The following is a 20,331-nucleotide window of genomic DNA, read 5'->3' on the forward strand; positions in this document are numbered from 1 at the left end:
GAGAAGAAAAAAAATAAAAACCTTACAGGTATGTTAAATGATGTTAAACCACGATAAACTAACTTTATTGGCAAAGTGTCGGTCGATTATTTTACTCGAAAAATGTCTAATTTACAATAGTCTTCTCATAAATCATACGGTCGAAGGGATTTTTTTTTAATAATAGATTATATATATCTGACGAGATCGATAACGGGGGTGGGAGGTGGGGTTGGGGGGGGGAGGCCAAAAAACGAAATCGATCGATCGATCTCGAGATTATATTATATATCCGTATATTTATACGATAAGATCGAATGTCGTTCGTCTTGGTTCGCGTAAAAGTTTGAAAATTTTGGTCGAAAATGTTGAAATATGTAATGGGGATTCGGTTACAATGTGGTTACAAAATATCGAGGTCAGGCGAAAATAAGTTGACGACGACGAGGACGACGTCAAATTGACTCGGGCGTTGTGATCGTGAAACAGGAAACTCTCGTTCCCCGAAGTCGTTGGAAATGTACAAATAAGACCGTACCGAGTTTAAACAGAGATCACGCACGACAAAACCGCGACGACAACGACGACTCCTTCGACTTTTTCTTCTTCCTCGACTCGGCAGACTATTTCCACGATTAAACGTGTCTACGTACACCGAAGAAGATGATTCACTTTTCGTCAACTAAACTATCCGGTAATAAAGATACAACGGCTGATTTCACTTCTTTCTTTATTTTACTCAACGATATTCGTATTTTTCTATTCTTTTTATTATTTCGAAATGATCGCATGAAAAAAAAAGGCAATGGAATAAAAATAAAAGAAAACAAAAAAAAAAGAAAAAGGTCCGGTACCGAGTTAAAGAAAATGACAAAAAGTTCTCTCCTAATATCTACGACGACTTTAAGTCCAACACAACAGATAACGTTAATTTACGATCGTTCGATTTCGATGGGACGAAAATATTTCTTGTCAATGATCTCGGCTTTGGTGTTGGTTCGCGAGAGTTGCTCGGGGGTACACTTATAAGCCCGATGTATACTCACCATCGCTATAAGCTTATCCTAAATAATGTCAAACGAAGTGATGTCACCGGTTTGATATCGAACATCAAGAGAGAACGTCGATAATCCTTTTCACGAATTTTTTCCATTTCATTCGCGAGAACTTTTTCTACCTTCGTTCCTTTCTATTCTTTATCTTACTTTCCGAAAAAAAAAAAAAATAAATAAATAAATTAGGCTAATTGGCACGAGGAGAATTAGAATTAAAGGAACGAACGTTACTCTATACGCGTGGAATAAGAAAAATTATAGAATTATTTTTCGAGGCAAAATAAGAGGTGTGAGGGTGGGGAGAAGGGGAATTCGTTCGCATCGCGTTAATATCAAAGAGAGAAAAAGTGTGGAGCTAGGTCGGTAGGTACCGATCCAGAAATGCGACTATCACTTTCGACGAAGGTTCCTCGTTCTAACCGGTTTTTCTCACACTGACACCGAATCCAGAGGCCGGTAACGAGGATCGCGATCCTGACATCCGTACTCGGTGGATACATCGAACTGGAAGAAAAAAAAATTTCATCTCGGACTCGGAGACTGGCCGAGTAAAATCGACGACCATAACGGTTAATCGCTCGGCATCGGACCGAGGACGATCGACCGTGTCGTTTATTATCCGTAATTGTAAAAAAGAAGAAGAAAAAGAAGAAGTAAACTTGTACGATCGACAACTCAGCTTTTACTTTCGTATCAACGTAAATACTTGCTTATGCTGGGCTCGGAAAAATCATCGATGGTATTCGATAAGAGTAGCCAACCCCGCGTGATTCTGTTTTGGAATCTCTCGAAATAAGAAGGAACGTTGGATCGAGAATACGCTAAAATAAAAGTTCCGGCGTTAAAAAGTGCGAACGTCGGCGGATATATCCGATGGGAGTTGGGCTAGCAGCAGATGGGCGCGCGCCGCGGTCTATTAAAAAGATATACATCTCTGGAACCCCCCGTTACATTCAGAGGAGAATCAATAAAGGCTTCACAGATAATTACGCGGGCCCGAAGGGAAGAAGAAGGGAAGCAGAGTAAAGGGAGAAAAGACTGGCTTCGTGACCGGTCCGAGGATGTCACCGTGTTCCCCCTGAAAGTCGTTTATTTTCTTTGGACACGGGTCGGGCACGAGGCGAGAAGTCACTGGATCAGGATTATTTGGGTACTGGGAGAGTAGTAGGTAGATTAGCCTGTGGACCGAGGAAACCGACCAAAAGAAGAAGAAGAAGAAGAAGAGAGAGGAGACGAGAACAAAAAAATAAATAACGAGAATCGTATACGCGCGTCTACCTACGTAGGTTTACACTCACCAATACTACCTGCGAGGTATAAAACTCGAGAGGAAAGAATCTTTCCAAAAATTATTTTCTAACATTGATCATCATCCTCTGGAATCGATACCACCGAATATTTAATAGACCCAAGTTTTCCTTGAATTGAAACTACGTTCTGTCCGAGTGTCTGTAGATTTATAAAAAGAGAGAGAAAAAAGAAAACGTTTGTAGGGCGAGTCAAAGTCAAAATATTCGTATATATCGTCGTGTTTCTCGTGTGCCGCTCGCGTGTTGCTCGTATCCTCATCGTCGTGGCCTTCGCACGTAGCTCCTCTTCTCAACCTTCCATACTACTTCCTCGCAACTCTCTCTTTCTCTCTCTCTCTTTCTTCCAACGAGGGAGCTGATTTATAGCGGCCATTCATTCTAATCGTCCTGCATCTTGCACCAGAACGGAGCATCCCTATCTACCGTATACATATAGCTGCACTTTTCGAGATAGTGGCCCTCTAAAGGAAAGAAAGAACGAGGACTATAGAACGAAAAAAAAGAGAGAGAGAGAGGGAGATATAACCGTGGCTAATTGAATACAAAAATTGGAATATTTAGTCGCGGCTATAAAGCATTTAATTAACGAGAACGCGAGCCACGTTCCTTCCTCTTTCACATTTTTTACTTTTGAATATCGTAAATATTATATTATAAGGGTGGCCTCTCTTTGAAAGTCTTTTGATCCCCTTCTTCTTCTTCTTCTCCTTCTTCTTCTTCTTCTTCTTCTTCATCATCGGGTTCGTTCAGCCTCGTATTTATTTCCTTCGACGAGATCGAGCACTCTCCTCTTCGTTCGCTTTATTGCCGAGTGAGATAAGTCGCGATTTACGCTCACAAAATTATATACCGTCCCAGATGTTCCTTGACTCCGCGTGTTTCCTTCTCTTTCCTTCTCGACGGTCACGAAAATAAGGACGCGGTTGGTCTTAATCGTCCTCGAGATTATATCTCGGTGGAAGGATACGAATTGAGAAAGTTCATCGACTCCGTTCATAGATTACTTTATTTAAATACGTATATTTTATAATATACGTATAATTTTGATGACTAATTTTCCTCCTTAAGTACTTCCGTCCTTTATCCAAAATCTTTAACCACGATCGCATTACTTTGAGATATTCTACGTTACATTTTATATAAATTAAAGAAACATCTCGATCTAATTCAACCCCGTACCGTCGAAATTTTCCTTTAAATATAACATAAATTAGTATGTTTTTTTGTACTAATACAATTCTAATCGAAAAGGTAATTATTGTTAAATAATATTTTCTATTAGAGTATTTGTTCTAAGGATCTTGTCGTCGGTTGGCTAATGCAAATACAAATGCTTGAGCGAGAAAATAAAAGGAGAAGGAACAAAAGGAAGGGGATAAAAAAGGTGGGGGGGGGGTAGAGAAAAAAAAAGCACATAGCAGCCGAGCGTTATTTACATCCTCGCATGAACATTATACGCGAATAAGTCGAGTTTGAAAAATGACTCGCTGCTGCGAATTTATTCTGAATAGCGGCGGATTCAAGGGTACACACAGCTTAGGCTCTCTCGCTCGCGCGCGTGTCTTTCTCTCGCAAGGATGTAGAGCGCAGTAGTAACTAAATCAACGTCATCGGCGAGTTTAATTACAGGAGCGTAGCTACAACAAAAAGACAGGCTGGTCTGGCCATACCCTCGGGTGGTCCAACAACTCCCCGTTAGCTTCTTCAATCCGACTCCACCCGAATCAAATAAACCCTTTCCGAATCTCGTACAATTTCTAACTCGAGAAAAAAATTAAAAATAAAATCAATCTACACTTAAGTTGACGACTGATCTAGTTTGAAGATTTTTAACCTGTCCAACTTCCACTGTGACACTTTTATTAATAATAAAACCAATGTTTTGCACCCCCTTATTGAAAAACATAAACCGATGGCCGATCAGTTAATGACACGGTTTTACGTCCGTACCTGTATAATAAAAATAATAATAATGATTATTTGGATGAAATATAAATGAGGTTGTATCTGGGGTAAAAACGATGTCAAGTTTGCTCGGCATTCGATCATAATTAACCGAACCGGGTGTTGTTGACCACGAATGAATCGTTCAATTATAAAAACGTGTTTCGCTAATTAAATGTTACGGAAATATATTGTTACCGATAGGTACGAGGAATAAAAGAGATGATCGTTACGATAGTCCAAATATACAGGGCGTCCTATTTAAATCGATATCGATTGCAACGAGTTCCTTCGTTGGTGAGACTTTTGTGCGAAAAAAAAACGGGATGCAATTGCTAAAAAATGCTCTTTCAAATGAATATACGCGCGATGTTGCGGGTTGTAGAAAGGTCTAGCAGATGGTACGATAAATACGATTTCGAAGTAAACGAGAGATTAGAATCCTGTCGACGTTCCATTCGGTTTCGATCTAAATGAACGAAACAGGGTTTCGTGATAGGGGGAGCGAGAGGTGTTTAGATTAGGAAACGAAGTCTACGGGAATGAGTTTGCACCTAGATCGAGTGGCACGCGAGGTCAACGGATGGGGGAAGGGGGAAGGAGAGGGAGGGAGAAGCCCATCAGGCCATTTAATTAATTAAAAGTGCATTAGCGCGGGGGTCGCCAGTTTTACGCTGTTGTTGGCGATGGTGGTGGTAGTGGTGGTGGTAATGGTGGTAGTGGTGGACTATGGTTCGAGACATTAGATACGAGCGCGTAATGATCCTTCGACCGGAACAACGGCGCTATTACTTTCGTCAACACGAGTAAAACCCCCGGAATTCACGCTTCCACGCTCGTTTTCTCCCTTTTGACTGGGAATGGATCGATCGACCCTTTCCTCCGTATACGATATCGATGGCGATGATCGCGGTGGGGGACGTGGTTCGTTCTTTGCGCGGGAAAAACAAATATCCTTGTCAAATATTACGTACGTTTTCGTATAGAACTTTCCTAATTATAATTATTCTTTTCGTCCATCAAATTGACGCAAAGAGAATTGTCAATAAGTGAGTAGCTATATAGTTTTGGTATAGAAATTCTCGTCGATGATTAAAAAACAATTGGACAACTGCTTATGATCTTAACGTTTCTTCGTGGTAGTTAAAAGAGTTTCTTTTTTTTTGTTCTCTCGACCAAAGGGTGACTCTTTCAATCGTCAGAATGCATCGTCATATTATCGGGATTGCATCGAGTAAAAGGAGAAGATAGAATCAAAGCACCAGGTGCAAATTACAAGTAGGAGACTCGATGATGCCTAGGTAGCACGGAAGTCGAGCGTTCTACCACCAGCTGACTCCTCTTCCTTGCGAACGAGCCATGTAATCAACCTAATGCGGCATCGCGCGAGCCAAACTCGATCTCTTGCGTCGAACTTTACATTTAGTTCGTTTTCTTTTTATTTTTATTTTTCGTGCGTCGAACATTCAAATATTAGAGACGATTAAACGAGCTACTCTTAATTGCCTTCAAACGCTCACCGATTCGTACTCGGAATGATCATTTATTTTTTGATAATAATTAATAAATCTCAAAGCTACTTTCTTTTTACAAAGATGACCTTTCATTTAACAATAATAGACTCGAGGAACAATCGGCCATTTAACTAACGTTCCAAGGACCAGAGTGCATAGATACACGTATGCGTGATGTAACAAACCAAATCGTGTTTCCGCACGCGTCACGTTCTTTTGATCCTGTACGATCATCGTTCCAACTTTGGTCAAGAATGACGAGGCGATATAAAACACGGAACAACAAAGTAGCATAATAATAAGTGGACGCGCCCAGTCGCCCGAAGCTCCGAACCCTTTGCGTCCCGCAATAAATTCAACGATTCGTAAGCTTCGTTAGCTTCCAAAATGGAAATAAAACGACCAATCGAAAGACGAATAATCACCTATGAAATTGATTTTACTTGCTCGGATAAGTATACCGAACATTGGTCAATTTAATCGATCGTTTCGATACAATTGTTATGTTTAAAGTGTTAAGAAGGACAAAGAAAAAAAACAAAAGAAGAAGAAGAAGAAGAAGAGAGAAAAAAAAAGAGAAGAGGTTGGAACGATAAACGCAATTTGTTGTCGCGTGCGTCCAGGTGGGGATTCATGCGTTGCGAAGGTTGCGCCAGGGTTTAATATACAAAGTCAGAAAGGGCTCCTCTCAGCTAATGAGGGAAGCGCATACACGTTCGCAGGATGTGCGGATCGCGTGAGACGGGCGTCTAACAATGAAAGATCGATGATGAAGTGCCGACTGAGCTCATGGTTTAGCTAGCTCGCGGCTTAGCTCATGGTTTAGCTCACGGCTGCTTCTGTTATGGTTGCTGGTGGTAGGGCCGCTTATGGTAGGGATAGGTAAAGTAGGTGGAGCGAGGGAAGTCAAGGAGAAGGAAGGATGGAATCGACCCGACCGTTCTACCCGACCGTTCTACCCGACCGTACGACCCGACCGTACAACCGGACACGACCGGACGACGGCTGCGGCCGTCCGGGGTCAGGCACGCGACTCTTAGCCACGTCGTCGCTTTCATTCCTCGTGATAGCTATTTGCCACCGCTTAACCCATTCCTAACGCCAAATTAATACGTTCAAGAGCCTCCATCTGCCTATAGCGAAAACTTATTTTACAAATTTCCTCCTAATTCGTATGTCCCTGAATTATTAACGGGACTAGAAAAACGTTCCAAAGAAATAATTCTAAATTGTCAGCTTGTTGTTTTTTTTTCTTTTTTTTCTGAACGATAAAGAATAAACCATATTCGTATATAAGGAACAAAGCATAGGCTTTCTCGGTAAATAGTGTCAGAGAGCAAACGTGGGGTCACACGCGCGAACACGAGAGGGGTGAAAAAGGGTCGCGCTTGTGGCACGTGCCCGGCAAAGGTAACACGAGAATCGTTTGTCAAAACAGGACAAGCTAGAAGGCGATGAGTCTGGTAATATATAGGAGAAGAGGAACGCGATGGCGTTAGTGACGTTAGTGACTGGCGTCTGTGGTGGTTGGAAGAGAAGGGCTCTGGCTAGGGCTGACGAGTCGAAGAAAGATGGAAGGAGAAAGCAAAAGGGAAACAACGATCTGCCCACGCACGCGTGCGTTTTAATACGCCATAAGTGCGTTGCATGTCCACATATTCATTAAGTAATTTTCTATCCAAAAGTTGCTGCCTTTACACATATACGTATTATTGTATTTTAACGATGATCTTTCCTCGAAAATCATGAAAACGGCATTAATATTTTTTTGATAATTAAATCAACTAGGTAGAAGTATTTAACCAACGTAAAAATGGAAATATTTAAACGCGACTTTATACATAATATTATCGTTCAATTATCTACTTCAAATTATTTTTTAACAATGTTCCTACGTATAACTGTTTTATATATTTATAATTCAAGATACGAGGGAGAGAGAGAGAGAGATGTTCTTATGAAAAAACTTTCCCCTCGTACGACCGATTCACCGGATCACGACCGTTCAAAGTGTTGCATTTCATATTTATGATCTCTTTAAGTTACAATCATTGTATCGTTATCGTCGTGCATAAATTTCCGTGGGCTGTGTTTACGGAGAAATCGTAAGCCATGGTTGTTATTTCCTTCTCGTCGTTTAGCGAGAGAAACGCGAATTTAAAGAAAGAAAAGAGATTTTTCATTGAAAGAGATCAAAGAATGTGTCCCGGCGGCCTCGTTAAAGATGATAGATCCTCGGTTAGTCGAAGTACGCGAATGACAGATGGCTTGAAAGGTGCCGTCTTTGGATTTAGATTTTCGATTGAAGATATAATTCTTCTTACGTATAATTTAGATGCGTTTTTACGGTAAGTAAGATAGAACACACGTTCGCTTTTCCCGACGAAGTTCAACAAAGTTCGTGGTAATATCAAAACGTTATTTCTTCTTGTACGTGCGCCTTCAACGCTCTCAAATATACTTACAAACGAGAAATAGATAATGCATAACGTATACGTATAGAATACGACGACGTATCAAACTGGTGAGCAGCAAGAGAACCGAGGAGTCGAGTTCTGAGATCAAGTCACGCGTAGCCTAAAGAAAGTTGTTTAAAGGTCAGTGTAGCTCGGCTTGCATCACAAATGCCAATCTACTTACGAAATCTGTACGGGGGAACAATGATATTCTCGTCGAAAGTAATTCGTTTCCTCGCCTCCACCTCATCTTCGATCCTCCCTCCTCCTCCTCCTCCTCCTACCCCAAGCCCTGTTCGCTTCTACGAAAATATCGTTGCACAAGATAGTTTCGCGAGACTCTTGCAACCGGTATTCCAAGAGATCTTTATTTTCCAGGACGATAACGCGACGTTTCTGAATCTAAACCGAGGCTTGCAATTAAATTTCCGTTGCTTTGGGTTGCTTAGCTCGATCATTTTCAATTTCAAAGAATAAACTTAACTTCATTTTACGAATAACCGAATATAATTTATCTTCGTTAAATCAAAATAAGAGCTTCACTTAAATGCTAATGCTTAAAAACTAATGAAAAGATAGGCGAGTTTCGTCCACGGGGATCTTTCGAAATTCGCTAAACCTATTTCTTCCTATTTGATCGAATAAACTCGCATTAGGAGCTCGCTCCGAAGACAGATGTGATTTACGATGTTACCTTCGAAACGAATGCCGTCTGCGTGCGACGTACTACATACATATGCATGTAAATACATAGCCACATAGAAAAAAAAATGTACAACACACGTGATACGTACAAAAGTATGGCGGCGGCTAGTGGTACGAACGGAATGCCAGCGATTAGCGTACGAGTATCGTTGAACAATACGCTCGATGGATATTCGTACCTATCATGGCGATCGATCACATTTATCTTCATTTTAAAGCATAAGCTAGAAAATATAACGAAGGACGAGACAAACGTTATAGAAAATGAAAGAAGAAAATTCATCCGACGATCGATCAAATGAAAAACATTCTCATCGGTCTCTCTCTCTCTCTCTCTCTTGTCAGTTTACCTAACAACTATACCTACAATTCAACTTGCTCTCCCATAAAAAAACACGCAGAGAAATATTCTTTCCATCTCTCTCGCGAGCATCGCGATAAATCGAGGGAGCGATCGTTGGCGTTATGAAACAAAGGACCGCAATTCGTGTCTGGCTTCGATCGCGTCGGCTTTACTATCCACTGTCGGGGACCCCCTTTTCTCTCTTCCTACGCCATCCTCCGAGAGGCACGCGTCATCCTCCTCCTCCTCCTCCTCCTCCTCCTCCTCCTCCTCTTCCTCTTATTTTTCTTCTTCTCTCAACGGTCCAGGAGATTTTGCGAATTATATATCTATCGTTTGCCCGTATCTACAATCTTATTCATATCCGCGAAATAATGCTGAATAATTTCACCATAAATACGGCGCGTCCACGTGGGCGTAAAGTAACGATAATGCAAGTAAATAATGGACGCAAGAGTTTTATTACCTAGCCGGCTGAATGGCGAGATAGAATCTACGTGTCCGTGGCTGTACAGCCACTTCAAAGAGGGAGAGAGAACCAAAGGACCTCTGAGCTGGGATCCTATAGTCGTTTCTTCGACCCAGCCTGAGGCCTAAAGTCTTACACTCGGTTCTTAACCATCGATTTTAAGACTGATTCACTTTGATTCAGGCCCTCCCAAATGACTTTGATTTCTTTTTCTCTATCTCTATCTCTATCTCTATCTCTGTCTCTGTCTAAATCCGAGCTCGTCTCTTCAGAATTTTAGCCTAGTCAATTTATTTTTCTAAATTTATATGACTACTTGCTATTTGTAAGTTATAAAAAAGATTTAATGCCAAACAAAATACGAGGATACGAACACAAAGAGGGGGCTTCGTTCATAGACGTAAGTAATGTTTTCAGAGATCTTTCTAAAACACCATAGAATGTTAACTTACAACAGCATGGAACGCGTTTAAGAAAAATCATGATTTATTTCTCGTGAGAAAAAATGGCAGAACAAAGGGATCTCGCGAGACACGAATATGACGGATCGAAATTATGATTTCCACGCGCAGAAATGACGCACGGCGGACGATGGTTGGTCGAAAGTCGAATCACGAGAGAAGAAGAAGAAGAAGAAGAAGAAGAAGGAAAAGAAGAAAAAAGAAAAAGCCTATAAAGACATAACGTAAGAGAACCCATAGAATCATGAGCGGCAACCCCATGAAACGGTTGGACGGTAGTTTATTTGAACGATGAACGGGAAGACTCGAATAAAAAAAAAAAAAAAGAAAAGAAACAACGTCGTACCGAAATTGAAATGACGATAAAGAAATAATTTCCATGACAATCCTTGAATACTCATGACAGATCGCATTTAAGATAACACCGACAAGATTCCTTCGACACGACTAATGAAAGGAGTTAAGGGTTCAAAGAATAAACAACAATAAAAAGAAAACAAATTTAAGACGTCTTTGATAAAACGACAACGGACAGGTAATAACTACTCGATCTTTTTAATTTTAGATAATAATATTTTTATTTCGTATCAATAACGTGACTCCTTTTATCTATAAACGAACGTATTGAATTGATCGACGAATATAATAAGCTTACAAATTAATGAGAATAAAACGAAACGAAAACTAGCAACTGCACGACTACCATCCTTTCTCCCCTGACTTTTCGACTAATTGCAAGACAAGGATATTTCAAATATAGAAGCAAAGTCTAATAAATCGAAGGAAAGACTATCCTATCGTCTTCCGATGGCAATGAGAATTTCGAATTCGGGCCAACCTTCGAGTCTTTCCAACGCGATCGAAGTCTTCCTCTTTTACTCTTGGCTTCGTAATAATGGCTGACGTCGTCGTCTCTCTCACTCCCTCTCTCTCTCTCTCTCTCTCGTTACAACCTGACATTTCCCTTAGCGTTTTATCGAGATAATACGGCTTTAGGTCAGAGGGTGTGGCTTCGCCAGATTGATTCGGCGAGGCTCGCTTCTGCGCGCTACGCTTCGTTACCACGAACACACGCGATGAACACGAACACACAGACAAAATGGCCGCTTTCCTTCTGCCAACAAGCTTTTCATCCATCTTCCTACGTCCCATTTCGCTCGTCGAAATCGATAAATAGAACGAACGAAAGAACCGACCATACGAAAGAGACGATAAACCTGTCGCTCTATATACCTATTGGCCATCATAAATACGATAGACGATTCGCTTTCGATAATTATGATATATGGCGTGCCACGCAAAGAGCAATTCTCTAACCTTTTTACCGCCAAACTCCGTTTATACGTTTGCATTATGGCGAGGGATGAGAAATGGCGGAACGTTCCCGTAACACCTTACACTTTTTACCTTTTCTAGACTACCAACAACTACTTACCTTTCGATCGATTTTTCTTAACCTTATTCGCGATTATTTCATATCTCTTTCTACTTTATACGCTACATACGATATGGATAATAGCTACGTATCTTTTCGCGTTCCTTCTCTTTTGCATGGAAATCCAAAAACGATATCAACGATGAGCAAAATTGATGCAGTCATTCGAAGAGTCCTTGATTTGCGATTATGTACTATTTCGAATGAATATTCTATTTGAGAATGTAATGAACAGTATGTTTTTTTATCCTCTTACAAAAACGGAGAACCAAGTTAACGGGACACCGATTTTTTTTTAAATTCTACACGATTGTTAAGAGTCCATCAAGATTGTATACTGTACAAGAAAAGTCTTACATACGCATTTTTATATACCAATTCGTTTCATATTAGATGGAAAAATAAAATATTAGATCTTAGACTCCTACAATTGTATAAAATTTAAAAAAAAATCAGTGTCCCGACAACTTGATTCTTTTCTTGTTATATTGAAAAGTAAAAAATGAGAAAATATCGCTTTGCTGGAGCGAACGCGTCGAATTGAATTTTCTTACTCGATGTTTTCCTTGTTAAATGCGACAGGAATAAATAGCTCAGCCTGTAAGTATGCCCAAAATAAATATGTATTATAAACATCGTATCAGAATTTGATCGGAACGTTCGAACGTTCACGTTTTTGTACCATTACGGATCGTGCAAAAGATTTTCTTTGTCGGATGCAACGATACAGATACGATCACGAGCATACAAAATTCAGCTGGCAGCGCAGCCACTCGTATTGCACGTATCCGACAAACGTACACACACATACACACACACACACAAACACAAACACCCGTAGATATTCGAGCGCGTACGGCGATTGTAATAACGACGCGCTATCGACTGCGTGGGTGTTCGTTCTTGCTCTGACAGATTCGAAAACGCATTATTAACACCGATGACCCTGGCTCTATGATTACGCGCATTAATAGCCGGATGGACGAACTTTGCTCGTGGTTCCGCACTATCATTATTGCAACGTGAGAAAGGGACGGAACGAGGGGGTGGGGTGGGGGGGGGTAGCTTGCCGAGGTGTCGGATAGAAAGAATAAGAGATATATGAAGGAGGAGACCAAGACAAATAAAAACCAACTGACAGAAGAGGGAGAAATAGAAAAAAAAAAAAAAAGAAAAAAACAAAGTAATATATTTATCGCACCTCGCATTTTCATATTATTCTCTCATCATATGCACTTAAACAATTTTCCATTCTTATCATTACGTATTTCACTTTTGCCATTAGTCGGATATGCTCTAGCATCTCGAGGGAAGAAAGAATGATAAATCAAAATCAGAGAGAGGTGCTCGTAGTAGAGAGACCTCCCGTAAGATTTCCCTTTCCGCTAGACTCTGGAACATTTCATTTCGTTCCCTTTGATTTCATCGTCAATGTTGGAACTTAACCATCGTCATCGCGTCTTCGACCGATTCGAGTTTTGTCTCTCCAACTGGATAGGTACCCTCGCGTCGTACCAACCACGTACGGGATTTAAATATAATGTTTCGCACGCAAGCGCATGTCGTAGCGCGCTACAAACTCCTTTTCAAATTGCATATCAGGTAGGATCGAGTGTTGCGAGTATACCAATCTTCCGACGATGAATAATTCATTGTGTAAATAATTCATAAATCACCTCGCGCGCGTTCGCCGGACGAACGATGAGCTCTCTCTCTCTCTCTCTCTTTCTCTCTTTCTCTCTCTCCCCCCCTCCGTCTCTTTCTTTCTCCTTCTCGCTCTCTCGCTTCGGAATTCCTTACGAAAAGTTTTAACCAATTTACTGTTCTCCCTTTGTCATCGACGTCATCGTCGTTGTTCATAATATATTTCGAAAGTTCAAGGGTTGAACGAGCGCGCCACCGAAGATTTCGTACGTCGGAAAAAATTGAAAGGGAATACGTCCAAGTCGATTGATAACGAGCTTTCTCCGAATTACGTCAATTAAGAAAATTGCTTATCTACATTTTTATTCTTTTTTTCATTGTTCACCGACGCGATTGTCCGTTACAGATAAACCTCTACGTCATTTTGACTACGTAAATACATCGCGCTATCGCGTTCCTATTCGAATCAAAATGAAAATAGCAAATTTATATGATATTACACGTATTCCTATACTTACTTAATTCTCCGAACTCTTTATTATACTCGACTATGCAGTTACTTACGTTAGCACGATTTTCGACCTACATTAGACACACATACATACACAAATACGTAGTAATAACGATGTAATTAGATGAAGTATTCCGCGCGAGTAGCGCCAAGAAACGCACATTTTTCTTTTTCGATTCCATCCATCGTGGTAGTACTTATACAAGTAGCCACGACGATTTCTTTTTATTCCATTAAAACATCATGCTTCCGATCCATTAGGAGACGGCTCGTCATTACCGTATATAACCGTGTGATTAATAACCGAGTGCCGCTCGGAAAATTACAACAGGACACACACGGGATTCGTGCGCACACGAGATAGCACTGGCAAGCAGCAGCAGCAGCAGCGTGGCAATCGTAACGCGTTGCCTTTTCCAACGTCCGCCATAACGTCGTTAATTTCTCTCCTATACGACTACCGTCGACCTTCTTCAGCGTCGAAGAACGGACGCAAACTTCCTATATCCACTGTTTAATAAATGCAACAGATTCCTCTAATACATTGTGACTATTATTCGGAAGATTAATAATAGGGAAATTAGATTGTTCAACTATACGGACATATTTTTTCTTTCTATAATGTCATCAAATTGCTTCCTGATATTAGATAGGATATCATTTACCAAACGTAAGCACGAAATCCATCGATCATCAATGATCAAAAAAAAGGAAAGAAAAAAAAAAGGAAGAAAAGAATGCGAGAGGGAGAGAGAGAAGAGATGGGCGTTTTGCTGCGTGTACCTCGACCAGCGTGGCGCATTAAAATATTTAAAATGTTATGCTCGCACGTTCTCGTCCCGATAGAAAAGGAAGAAGAGAGCTGGTACGCGAGGGCGGCGTTGAACGAATAGAAATCATGCAAAGAATGACGGAGCATCGCCTGCTACCCTGCCTCTTCTTCTCTTCTTCTTTTTCTTCTTCGATTTTCTCTCTCCACCTCCACCTCTCCACCTCCTCTTATCTCTTCCTTCAAGGGGCTCTCGTGCGTAGTAACGTTGGGACACGAAGCGTGGGGTGTCGGAAAGACCTCATGCTGCACAGCCCCCGATGTGCTCGTTGCATATTAACGGACCACGAACGACGGTGTACCAGCCTTGCGGTGCATCATCGGTGCATCAGCATAATGCAAGTCATTGGACTCGAACGACCCCTCTCTCTCCTTCTTCACCCTTTAACTTTTGATTTTATACGCGACGGTCGACTGATCGTTTTAAACCGAGCATAATTAAAATAAATCCATCTATTTTCATTTGAAGGTCTTACAATCGATACGTTCGATGCGGGCATCGAACTCACTCGAGACTCGCGCCAAACTTTTGGAGACATCTATGCCCGAAAGCGACGATTTTCACTCGGACGGATAGAAAAAGTTGTCGAATTTTTGGGAAATCGATGGAACGATTTGATTATATAAGGGTTATCGTGAAAATTAATTATCCAACGCGATTCAACATATCTAACATCAGTCAATTATGATTTCAGCAGACATCGGACCTGGACACGTTTCTCTGCAGACAAGATCTCGATCGTTTGCCAAAATTAGACGAAGATGACGGGGATAAGGATACGAGAGAATCCTCGGTACACATGGAGGACTTTTTTGAAGTCGGTGGTCCAGTTTGCAGACCACAAGTTAGTTTCATATCGTCGAGGAGTCAACCGGGTGGAAACGACGACGACGTCTTTCTCAGGCCTCCCCTTTGGGAAGACATTACGTCGAGCATTCAAAAGCTCGACCCGGAGAACGCGGATATGTTGGGTTCTCAATCTCATGTTAAAATGGAATCCGACGACGTGACATCTCCGGTTCTTTCACCGGTCGAAATAAAAACAGAGCCTTTGCCAGCCCCACCGACTTTGCACTTGCTCGAAGGGCCAGCCTCGAATCCGGGCCAGAGCTTTTCTAATTCGGGACAGTCTAACGTGTCGTCGGGGGGACAACAACAGCTCGTTCATCATCGGACTACGACTACGACGGCAGCGGCATCTTTCAAAGCTTTCCCGCCGGTTAACTCTGCAAATGGAAATAGCGTTGCCGGTAGTACAGGAAACGCAAATACACCCTCCGTTACGAGCAACAATAACGTTAACAATAACGTTAACAACAACAACAATAATAACAACAACAACAACAACGGGAATAACAATAACAACGTTAACAGCAACGATACCTCGACGAATCATCACGGATCGTCTCAAGCGCATCAACAAGCTGGTAATGCAACGACTTCGCCGCTTTACGGCTCGATGACCAGGTTGATGTACATCTCACCGTTAACACCTCCCATCTCGGATCCCGGTTCGCCCATCGGTGGTGGCCCACCACGACGGACGCCGCCTCCGCCCTATCCGCAACCCCCCATTCTAAATCCGCCCCATCGGATTCAACCGCCACCCATCACGACCAAGTTTAACAGACGAAACAATCCTGAACTCGAAAAGCGACGTGTTCACCACTGTGATTTCTTAGGTTAGTCTCGCTTTTCTACTCGCTAATCTATTTTCAACGATTTTTCCAATGCAATGGGCCGACCTTTCCAAAGTTTCTAATAATAACACGAACATAAAGACAGTTGAAGAAAAAAACAACCTACAAAATGAACAAAATTATCCTGACAATATCAAGACGTACTACCATCGGCTTAAAGTCTATCGGTTATCTGTGAGCGTCCTCGTTTTTTGTCTCATGTCAGAGTCTCACCTTTCAAAAATTGACAATATTGTGTTTCCTTGGAGATAGGCAAATCCTGGCAAACAAACGAGATACCAATGTTAGGACAACGCTGCGAGCATTAGCTCGCTGTACAATGCCTACGAACTATACCTGCTCGCTTTCGAGGAATTTCGTTCATTGAAAATACGTTCATTGTCACGCGACGCTATAATCTTTGAAACTCGTTTTGCAGCCTTGATTGAAAACTGAAAGATTTCTTACAATTGGTTAAGCTATAAAAAGAACAAATCTAGTATAAAAAGTATTCATTTTTTCGTATCGAAAAATCAACTTTAAAATTTTCTCTTCCCCTCTCTCTTTCTCTTTCTTTTTCTTTTTCTCAATTCGGATGAGAATAAACAATAGCGGCATTTTTAAAACGTTCGCTCTTCCTTGTTTGCAGGTTGTACGAAAGTATACACGAAGAGTTCGCACCTGAAGGCCCATCAGCGAATACATACGGGTAAGTTGTACGAATAAGTGTACGCGTTTATGTTGTACGCGTATGCGTGTGTGCTTCTTGTAGAAGAAACGTAGCAATTGAAATCGCGATTATTTGCGAGCCGATCGCGTCAGGGCGCGGCTAAGGGCACCACGAATAGTATATGCCGCTCAACAATTAGGTATGTAGCTCATCCTCGAAGCAGGACAGAGAGTTTGAAAGTGCCAAGTCGGTCCCGACTCTCTTCTTGGCGTGGGCAGGGCGCGGTCTCTCTCTCTCTCTCTCTCTCTAATACCTTTTACTGGCTCTTGGTGTCACAAGAGTCTCTATCATATGTAAACGTATAAGGAACGACACGAGCATGGCATGCGAGTACTAAAGTGTAACTAGCGACCCACATCCTGTCCGTATCCAAACACATCTCACGGATACTACTTTGCTAAGGTGTGTGTGTGTGTGTGTGAAAGAGAGAAAGATGAATTAATCGAGACGAGTCTTCGAAAAAAAAGTTCGAGTATCATAGGGATACTAATTAAACTGTAAAGAATTTACTTAAAAAAGAGAAAAATTCATAAAAATAATGTTTGCATGTAAAGTTGGTAATTAAACTTTCTCCTTCTTTCCTTCCTTTCTCTCTCTCTCTCTCACTCTCTCTCACATACACACTCTCTTTGTCGCTATGTGTTATTTGCTTGGACGCATCGAATAACACACACGTGGTAAACGAACGTTGAAGAAGAAAAAGATACGATTCCTCCACACGTGGCCATTCGACGTCAACCTCTTACGGAATGCAAGCCAGAGGCATCTTAAGTGCGATGTACCACTTTCGAATTGATACCTCGAGGTTTTGCGGTAAGCCGTCATCGTTTCGTACGCATAACTCGTACGAGAAAAACAGACGAGGGCAAAATGGAATAACAAGAATTGATTGTTCGAAGTCTGTGTCCTGGACACAGCGATGAGCTAACATTTAAAAAGATCATTTTGATTGGCTTAAGATGTTTCCCTTTACTTTATCTTAGTTTCTATTGAAATAACTGACAAAAATATTCACTTCGTTATCTTAAAAGATATTGTCTGTTTCATCCTGTACACCTACATACGTATTAACATACAGGGTGTCTCGGTAATTTTGTTACAAAGCGATATCCGTTATAGGTATATAGGTATGTACAACTCGTATATACAACTCGTTTGAGAATCTCACTTCTCAATTATGGAACGCAGTGGCGTAGTTAGCGGTTCGAGAGCCTCAGGCACGTGGCGCGTTCTTCTTGAATGAACGGCCGAGATCGTCTACGTGCCTTTTCACGAAAGAGCATTGCATTCACCGCTTCAGCTTCTCTCTCTCTCTCTCTCTCTCTCTCTTGTACTTAATTCACGCGCGCACGCGCACACAGGTAAGAAATCGTGCGTTATCTCAACTTTCTTTCTCTATTGTCATCATTATTTTTGATGAAATACTATATTTTTGTTCTTCTTTCTCTCACTTCATACTTACTTTTATATCATAAAAAAAAAAAGTATACATTTATCGTTAGCATAATCTCTATCTCCGTCTCCGAATAACAACAACACAACACACGTTCGTCCAAAGAAAACACATGCGTGGTCGTGCGTATTCGAGAAAGATGATCGTCTCGTACGTGTGAGTACGCGAGGCAAGCAACATTCCTGTTTCATCTACACTTCCAACTTTGGCGTACATCTCTTCTCCCGCTTTCCTTTCTCTTGCTCTTTCTATCTCTTTTTCTCTATCGGCCTGCCTGCCGGTAAGCTGTTTACAAGAGTATCGTAAAAAACCGAAGAGCCATTATTTATAGCGGAGAGGAGAGTTTTCGCAGGTGAGGTGAGCTGAAGTGGGATACGGCGAGGCGCCTAGTTCGAAATTTGTCTTCTCTTTTGTTTCATTTACGTTCGTTATACAATACATTTCCCTCTATTGACCAGGTACAACGGCCCACACATTTGTTTATTGTCTTAAGAACAAAGTATAAAACACACTTGAAAAAGCAAGTTCGAGTCTCGAATCCGATGGTAGTAGTAGGAGTATAGTGGCCCAGGTGAAAGTGATCCAAAATTATCAAGGACGGCCCGAGGCAAAGCGAAGGAAGCATGCTTCGACAAACTTACTTCTATACTTACGAATCTTATTTCTCTTTCCTTCTTTTTCTTCTTCTTCTTCTTCCTCCTCCTCCCTATAGATCGTTGCTCGCGGCTCTCTGAGCGATATCGAATTAACGAGGAGAAACTATGCGAGATAAAATGACCCGTCCGACCGCGATAAATTCCACAGACGATACCGCTGCTGCTGCATCTATCGATTCCTATTTTATTTCAAATAATCCAATCGCGTACCGTATCTCCGAGATATCTGATTCTAAAATATCTAATTTGAAAATTAATAATTCTCGTATTCTCTTCAACTATACGTCGGCTCGTTAATTAATAAATAAATGACAATTTTACATGGAAAAATAGTATTTATTATTATACACGTATATGTACGTATTAAATTGATGATAAAATAAATATGTTCGATCATTAATAATTGATTCCCTTGGGTAAACGGATACACCTAGAAGGAATCCAGAATTGCAAAAAACAATGTCGAAGACACTCGATCGAATTACTTGATATAATCCGATCGGTAAAAGAGCTTCTAAGATTACTTGATATAATCCGATCGGTAAAAGAGCTTCTAAGATTTCAATCGTAGCTCGGATGATTTAACACCTTTTTCTCGGTAACGGCAATCTGTCAGTATGTTCCTACCTTCTTTTTTTCTCTCTCTCTCTCTCTATCTCTGCATTACTACGAGATTCATTCACGACACGAGCCTCGTAGTTTTTTGTCATGGTAAGATATCAAAGAAAACGCCGTAGTCTCGCGTGCGAGCTACTCGATCCTGTCACGTGGCCATCCGTGGAGAAAAAAAAGGACAAAAAAAAGAAAAAAAAAAAATAAACAAATAATTCTCTAATAGGATGTGTTTTCACTGAACCTACATTTAATCCACTATTTCTTCTTCCCCTTTTGTTTTTTTATTTATTTTGTTATTGTTTAATCGGCAAATATAAAAAGAATATACGTATTGAATTAATTAGTTTCGAAAGAAATTAAATAAAAAAAATCAATTTAGCGTATACGTTTACTCGTTTTTTCTATCTCTTTCTCTTTCTAATCTCTTCTCACAGTTTGCCGAATGGAAGAAAATATTCTGACGGATTCTCACGAACGAGTACTACCCGTGAATGGACGTGGCTCGTGGTGGTAACACGTCGACCGTGTGGGAGCGTATGCGT

General features: G+C 41.0%; 1 protein-coding gene across 2 annotated transcripts in view; it reads left to right on the top strand.

Annotated features, from left to right (window-relative positions):
• LOC122525881 (putative uncharacterized protein DDB_G0277255) overlaps nucleotides 1-20,331 on the top strand; it is a 55,142-nt gene that overhangs the window by 31,192 nt on the left and 3,619 nt on the right. The window contains exons 2-3 of one of the 2 annotated variants that reach the window (XM_043648895.1): nucleotides 15,351-16,338; nucleotides 16,985-17,044. In XM_043648895.1, the coding sequence (XP_043504830.1) occupies nucleotides 15,351-16,338; nucleotides 16,985-17,044 (1,048 nt within the window). The remainder of the gene's footprint in view (nucleotides 1-15,350; nucleotides 16,339-16,984; nucleotides 17,045-20,331) is intronic. The other variant, XM_043648896.1, reaches the window with a different exon arrangement.

This window comes from Polistes fuscatus, unplaced genomic scaffold (assembly GCF_010416935.1).
Source record: "Polistes fuscatus isolate 324 unplaced genomic scaffold, CU_Pfus_HIC Scaffold10, whole genome shotgun sequence".
NCBI lineage: Eukaryota > Metazoa > Arthropoda > Insecta > Hymenoptera > Vespidae > Polistes > Polistes fuscatus.